Raw genomic sequence first — 7500 nt, 5'->3', positions numbered from 1 at the left:
TATTAAGGGAACTTCAGGATATCCGGGACGTAAAGGAAACCTGGGTCGAGGGGTGAGTGTAAAAATACAACTTTTAATATTTAGATTTGTTTCCAGCACTGGTTCTATTTTGAAATGTTTGTCTATTTATCTTCCATAACATGTCTTCTTTCATACTCTATCTCTCTCTCTCTCCCTCTCTCTCTCTCCCTCTCTCTCTCTCTCTCTCTCTCTCTCTCTCTCTCTTCCATAACATGTCTTCTTTCATACTAGTATAAATCAAAGGTCCAACATGTATTCAGGTGTTTATTTGACTAAACCTTGTCTGTTTGCGTCTGTATATTTCTCCTGTACAACCATCTTTAATTCTCAACATTTGTTTCGTTTTTTTTTCAATACTCTGAACCAAAAATCTCAACTTCTAAAGCACTTACATCAACTAAACTTTCCATGATCATTCTCAGCACTATTCTGAAGGTTATTACAGAAGGATTTGTTCAAATGTTGTTCTCTGTCTGATTTATGAGACATTTACTTCTTTAAAAACATGATGAAAATGCAAAAATCGTCTAATTAATCGACTATTTTGCTTCAGGGGAACTCAGGTCGGTCAGGAGAAACAGGTGGACCGGGAGAACCGGGACGTCCTGGACACGCTGTGAGTAGAGTGTGTGTGTGTGTGTGTGTGTGTGTGTGTGTGTGTGTGTGTGTGTGTGTGTGTGTGTGTGTGTGTGTGTGTGTGTGTGTGTGTGTGTGTGTGTGTGTGTGTGTGTGTGTGTGTGTGTGTGTGTGTGTGTGTGTGTGTGTGTGTGTGTGTGAGTGTGTGTGTGTGTGTGTTTTTGTATATTATTTTAACATGTTAAATAAATTGACTGGTAGAAACACAATCATCATCCTTAAAAAGCCGATGATGTCAGACCATCCTAACTCTGCATACCACCTTAACTGTGACATGCAAAGGCAAAATACACTTGACTTTACTTGTGAAACTGAAATTTTTCAATTTAAAAAAAAAATAACAAAAATGCATCAAAAACTCTAATTGCACAGAAACACCCATCTCACAGCAAATGCATCAAAAAGTAATTAAAGAGTGAATTAAATAAAAAAAATAAAAATAAAATAAAATAAAATAAAACAAAACAAAACAAAACAAAACAAAACAAAACAAAACAAAACAAAACAAAACTAAATTAAATTAAATTAAATTAAATTAAATTAAATTAAATTAAATTAAATTAAATTAAATTAAATTAAATTAAATTAAATTAAATTAAATTAAATTAAATTAAATTAAATTAAATTAAATTAAATTAAATTAAATTAAATTAAATTAAATTAAATTAAATTAAATTAAATTAAATTAAATTAAATTAAACTTTTCTTCTGCTTTCTAGGGTACCAGAGGTCCATCTGGACGCACAGCCAAATCTGTAAGTCCACCTTAAAATTCACTTCACCCAAAATCAAGGAAGTTTTAAGTATTAATTGATTTTATACATGATTTATTTCCACGTTTTGTCAGGAGTGTGAGCTGGTCACCTACATCCGAGACAACTGTGGTAAGTGTCGAAGCATTTTCATTAAAATAATTTGTGGATTTATTTGATATTTGTCACATCACAGAAATGAAAAAAACAATGAATTTCAAATCTAATTTAATTTTTTTTCTCTCTCCACACAGCCTGTTCCTTGGGTACGTATTTCTACGATTTACTTTTCAGAGCGGTTTGGTGGTGAGTATAGTTAGTACAAAACATCCACCGTCGAAGGAGCAACTTTATTACAACCTCTTCAGTGTCTTAAAAACGATTCTAAATGTTGTAAAAGTAGAGATTTTTGAAAACTCTGTACTTCTGTATTTGTGGGGACAGGGAGGGGGGAAAATGTCATCTAAAAGTTTTTGAAAATATCCGTGTCCATCATTAAAAAAAAACATAAAAAAAAACTGCCAGAGCGCTCGGCGTGTGTCTGGCCCGTACTGGCCTGGCATGATTACGTCAGCGCTTTTAATACTTTTTGTTGTGTTGTCGTGGGTACAGAGAACTTTTCTAATAAACCAACATGTGTACAGGATTTTCTTCTGTACCAGAGGGGGGGTGGGGAATGTGTTTTTAGAAATATCTGTGTGTTAAAAATGTTTTACTGCTTTTGTTTGTTTGGCTAAAGGGCCGATAAATGAATAAAAAAAGTTACCTACTTGCTAACTAACTTCTTTGCTGTTTTTTCCAGAGCGCTCGGCGTGCCCTGCTTACCCCACTGAGCTTGTCTTCGGTCTGGACATGTCCCAGGACGTGAAACCTCCTCAGTTTGAGAGACAGCGTAACGCCCTCCTGTCCCTGCTCGAGGACATCCACATCTCAGAGAGCAACTGTCCCACCGGGGCGCGGGTGGCTGTGGTGGGGTACAGCGCCTACACCAAATACCTCATCCGATTCCAGGACTACCGGCAGAAAAAACAGCTGATCGCGTTCGTTGAAAATATCGCCCTCGAAAGGACCTCGAACAAGCGTAATTTGGGCGCTGCTATGAGCTTCGTGGGACAGACGCTGTTCAAACGAGTGCGTTCTGGGATCATGATGAGGAAAGTCGCGGTGTTTTTCAGCGCAGGGCCCAGTCAGGACAGGGCTGCTGTAACTACGGCGATGATGGAGTACAGAGGCCAGAATATCGTACCGGCGGTGATATCGCTGGATAATGCACCGGCCATCGATCAAGCTATGCAGGTATGTGGGGGGGGGAGTGTGTGTGTGTGTGTGTGTGTGTGTGTGTGTGTGTGTGTGCATGTGTGTGTTGTGGGGGGGCGGGGGGGGGGGGGGGGGGTGGAGTGTGTGTGTGGGTGTGTGAGTGTTTGTCAGTGTATTGATTAATTTTTTTTTTTTTTTTTGTATTGTCATTTTTACTCCCTTATATCGGAATCACCAAAAAATCCATATCGGTCAGGCCCTGAGTGTGTGTCTGTGTGTGTGTGTGTGTGTGTGTGTGTGTGTGTGTGTGTGTCTGTGTGTATGTGTATGTGTATGTGTATGTGTACGTGTATGTGTGTGTGTGTGTGTGTGTCTGTGTCTGTGTGTGTGCGTGTGTCTGTGTGTGTGTGCAGGTGTGATGACAGTTAAAGTACACACAGCTCTTCACAGATTATTACTAATGCTTCGCCACTCCAAACAATCTCAAGTTTGTTTTAATGGCACCGACTTCCAACACAGAACATCTGTGTGTGTGTGTGTGTGTGTGTGTGTGTGTGTGTGTGTGTGTACGTGTACGTGCGAGTGTGTGTGAGTTTGTTAAAGTTGTGAGCGAGTGTGTGTGTGTGCGTGTGAGTGCGTGCAAGGGTGCGTGCGTGTGAGTGCGTGCAAGGGTGTGTGCGCGTATGTGCAAGTGTGTGTGTGCATGCGTGCAAGTGTGCGTAAGTGCAATTGTGTGTGTACGTGTGAGTGTGTGTGTTACAGTTGTGTGTGTGTGTGTGTGTGTGTTTGCGTGCGTGCATGTGTTCGTACGTACAAGTGTGTGTGTGTGTTACAGTTGTGTGTGTGTGTGTGTGTATGTGTATGTGTATGTGTATGTGTATGTGTGTGTGTGTGTGTGTGTGTGTGTGTTACAGTTGTGTGTGTGTGTGTGTGTGTGTGTGTGTGTGTGTGTTCTCCTGCCAAGACCAAAGCTCTCTCGTCTGGCTCTGAAACACATGACTTCATAACTTCATTCTCTTGTTCTCTGCGACTCCGTGTTTGGTTACGATTTACAGCCACCGAGAAACTACTGAAGCTCTCAGCCAAGATGTAATCATTTCAGTAGTGTGTGTGTGTGTGTGTGTGTGTGTGTGTGTGTGTGTGTGTGTGTGTGTGTGTGTGTGTGTGTGTGTGTGTGTGTGTGTGTGTGTGTGTGTGTGTGTGTGTGTGTGTGTGTGTGTGTGTGTGTGTGTGTTGTAATCATTTCAGTAGAAGAAAAAATAGTTTTTGAACTTAGACATGTATTCCCTTACAAGAGTTTTGTATTTTCTTTATCAATAAAAAAAATTATAAAATTATTATACATTTATTTTTAGAAGCTCAAGCTATGTAACTTTGGTGACAATGACATCATAGCGGCCAAGTAACTATGCGCCTAGATTTCCTCCCGCTATTTTATTTACACTAATCAACCATGGCTGCGATTAGACCCGACACATAACAGCGTGCATCTCCACACAAAAACAACAGTAACAACGTGGCCAACAACTGTGCCAAAAGACAACTAAACAGCAACTGAACGGCACAAATAGTCTAGCATTAAAACAGCATCAAAACAGCATCAAAACAGCGTTGCATACAGATCCACACTGCTTGGAAATGCACAGAATCAACAGCGAGGCAGCAACATACCAAACAAATTTACACCAGCAATGTGTGCGCGGCGGCACTAAATAAAGGCACACACACACACACACATACACACACACACACACACACACACACACACACACACACACACACACACACACACACACACACACACACACACACACACACACACGCACACACACACACACATTAATAAATAAAGGCAGGTACATTCCCCTACCTGGCTGTGACAGGGGGCCATGGCTGGCGGTGCTTAGATGCTGCTTGGCCGAGATGTTGTGAAAGGGTTCATGTTCACAACAACCCAAACATGCCGTCATGTTTGAGTTCATAAAATCCTCCGGAGCCGAACACAAACGGGTGAGTTTGCTAATGCTAACTCCGGCGCTAGCTTGGTTTATCGGCTAAAGACCAGCCGCGCATATTCACTGAATTAACCAGGAAGCACATTCTCCTCTCTCGCTCCTTCCACAGCTGCTCCTTCCAGTTCCATGGACATATAAAGAAAATTCAAATTGAACCCCCGAGCGGCTTCATACTGCAACGGCCGCCCGCACAGACGTCTTTCTCCGCCGTGTTTCGTTTCTGTCATGAGTACACTGTCCTCCTCCGTCCCGCTGTCAGTGACGTCGTCGGGTCACTCTCCAATCTGATTGGCTATCGCGGCTAAGGGTCACCAACTCATCGTGTCAAAAGTTCAATATTTTCAACTTCTCGCGCCTAAAACCAATTATTTCCTTTATAAATATGCCGATTTTCACTGTGGAAAAATTGTCCGAGACGATTTGAAATTGTGATTTTGAAAATTTCTCATAGACATTTATTGGGTTTTTTCATTAGATATATTATTAATTACATTTTTTTTTTGTCTTGGACAATTTTCTTGTCAAGTAACCTATGGAGACTGGCTGCTCATGTCAATTTTCATGCTTGTATAACAAATTGAAAGATTATAGCACTTAGCCACTCCACTATCAGTATATAGACTGTATATAAAGGTGAGAGTAATACCAGTGGCTGTCTTCTTGTAAATAGCTAATAGAGAAGGAAGATTTTTTTGTAGTTTTCTAGACATTCTTGTAGTTTTCTTTGTGTCTCTGTGTGAGTAATACTAGCTGCTGTGTTGTTTGTGCTTTTCATTCCCTGTGTTCCAATCCCCATACTTTCTACTATTTAGTATGCCAGAAAAAGGATGTGCCAATACATGCACGTCAATTGTAGTATGCTGAAAATAGATAAATGCCCCACTAACTCCAATAGCATTTCTCGACATAATGAAAAAAAATCTTCCTAATCTGATTTTTTTTCACTCCTGTCTGTGGCCCTAAAACTCTTCTGTACTTTAGTATGTAGTGTATTAAAGAGGAAAAGTATGAGATTTGGAACGCACAGATTGAAGCTTGTTTAGGCGCAAACATTCTGTAGACATTTGGTAGTTTTCTAGACATTTCTGTAGTTTTCTGTGTGTCTGTGTGTGTGAGTAATACTAGCTGCTGCTGTGTTGTTTAGGTGGACGACTCAGGAACCTCCATCTTCACCGTGCTTAGAGGAGACATGGCCGCCGATCTCAGGAGGGTCAAGAACTGTGCAATCTGCTACGGTAAGAAATGTCATCTCTGTCTCTCTAAAACTGTCCAAAAAAAAAAAATCTTTAATTAGTTTTTTAAAAAAATTCTAAATTGCCCAGATCCCTGTAAACGTGCGGTGTAAATGTACATTTTGGACCTTTGATTTAAACTAGTATGAAAGAATACATGTTCTGGAAGATAAATATCCCCAAAAATCCCAAACAAAAAAATTACCAGTTGATAGAAAATTAAAAAAAAAAAAAATTTGCATTAAAAAATCAAATATGTTTTTATAATTTCTCCTCAGACCCCTGTAAGCGTGCGGTGGAATGCTCCTTCATCCAGGAGCCTCTGAAACCTCAGGAGGTCGACATGGATCTAGTCATGGTGTTGGACGGCTCGCGGGAGGTGCAAGCGGACGACTTCTCCGGTGGGCAACAACTACTGGTGTCTCTGGTCGAACAATTGGCCGTGAGTTCCCAACCGCGAGGGAAAAACACCCAGGCCCGGGTAGCTATGGTGCAGCAGAGTGGGGGAAGCAGGGGGGGTGTGGGGGCAGAATTTGGGCTCCAGACCTTCAACAGCAATCATCTCATGGTGGAATATATATCGAGGAATATGACGCAACGTAGCGGCGCGTCTGCCTTGGGACAAACGGTGGAATACGCCTATAAAGAACTGCTTATGAAGGTGAGTTGAAATTTGTTAAACACATACACACAGAGACAGACAGGCACACACTCTCTCTCACACACACACAAGCACACTCTCTCTCACACACACACACACACGCACACATACACAGGCACACACGTTTTTTTCAAATATGTTTTTATTGTCGTTTTTAGTTTTTTTCCAATGATGTACGCATACAGACACTTCTTGCACCATGATACAATAGGATAGATTTTGAACTAAGTGACGCACTATTGCTTTAAAATAATGTTCTTTTTCTTTTATTTTTATTCTGTGAAACATCATTGTCTTTGCTGTGCATGAAAAGTGTTTTAAATAAAGTTTTGATTATTTCATTGTTTAATTAAAGGCCCCCCAGCCACGGAGGAAGAAATGCCTGCTGACCGTAGTGGGCACACAGACGGCCTACGAGGACCGGGTCAAACTGAACTACATTTCCCAGAAGGCAAAGTGTGAGGGCGTGGCTACGTTCGTGGTGACAGTGGGCGAGCGCTATAATCGCACAGAGGTGGAGCAGTTAGCCGGTCTTCCTACGGTGCAACATCTGATCCACTTCAACAGGATGAAGGCTGAGGAGCAAGGATACGCTAAACGCTTCATTAGAGTCTTCCTCAACAGCCTCAATAGTAAGAACACACACAGACAGAGACACACACACACACACACACACACAGACACACACACACACACACACACACACACTAGGGACCCGGGGCCATTAATGTGACCACAACTTTTGAATTAACTTTTTTAATAAACAGTATAGTTTTTCCTCAGTTTAGCGTCAGCTTTTCAGCATCCAGCATTCACACGCATTTTCTAGATAGAAGTGGTCTCATCATTTTTTACAGAGCTGTATATTACTTTGATAATCAGAATCTACTTTCTAAGCTTTCTCATTCATATCAACCTTGTAAAGT

The 7500-nt window shown here is 41.1% G+C and overlaps 1 protein-coding gene across 1 annotated transcript in view; it reads left to right on the top strand.

Moving 5' to 3' along the window:
* Window positions 1–7500, top strand: part of col6a4a (collagen, type VI, alpha 4a) — a 69907-nt gene that overhangs the window by 56625 nt on the left and 5782 nt on the right. The window contains exons 31-39 of the mRNA XM_080053378.1: window positions 1–52; window positions 575–637; window positions 1377–1412; window positions 1505–1541; window positions 1664–1675; window positions 2212–2705; window positions 5826–5916; window positions 6192–6574; window positions 6930–7206. The exon at window positions 1–52 is cut by the window's left edge and continues 11 nt beyond it. Coding sequence (XP_079909504.1) covers window positions 1–52; window positions 575–637; window positions 1377–1412; window positions 1505–1541; window positions 1664–1675; window positions 2212–2705; window positions 5826–5916; window positions 6192–6574; window positions 6930–7206 — 1445 coding nt within the window. The remainder of the gene's footprint in view (window positions 53–574; window positions 638–1376; window positions 1413–1504; window positions 1542–1663; window positions 1676–2211; window positions 2706–5825; window positions 5917–6191; window positions 6575–6929; window positions 7207–7500) is intronic.

This window comes from Ammodytes marinus (genome assembly GCF_949987685.1).
Source record: "Ammodytes marinus genome assembly, chromosome: 25".
Classification (NCBI taxonomy): domain Eukaryota; kingdom Metazoa; phylum Chordata; class Actinopteri; order Uranoscopiformes; family Ammodytidae; genus Ammodytes; species Ammodytes marinus.
This window is presented reverse-complemented; position numbering and strand designations above follow the sequence as displayed.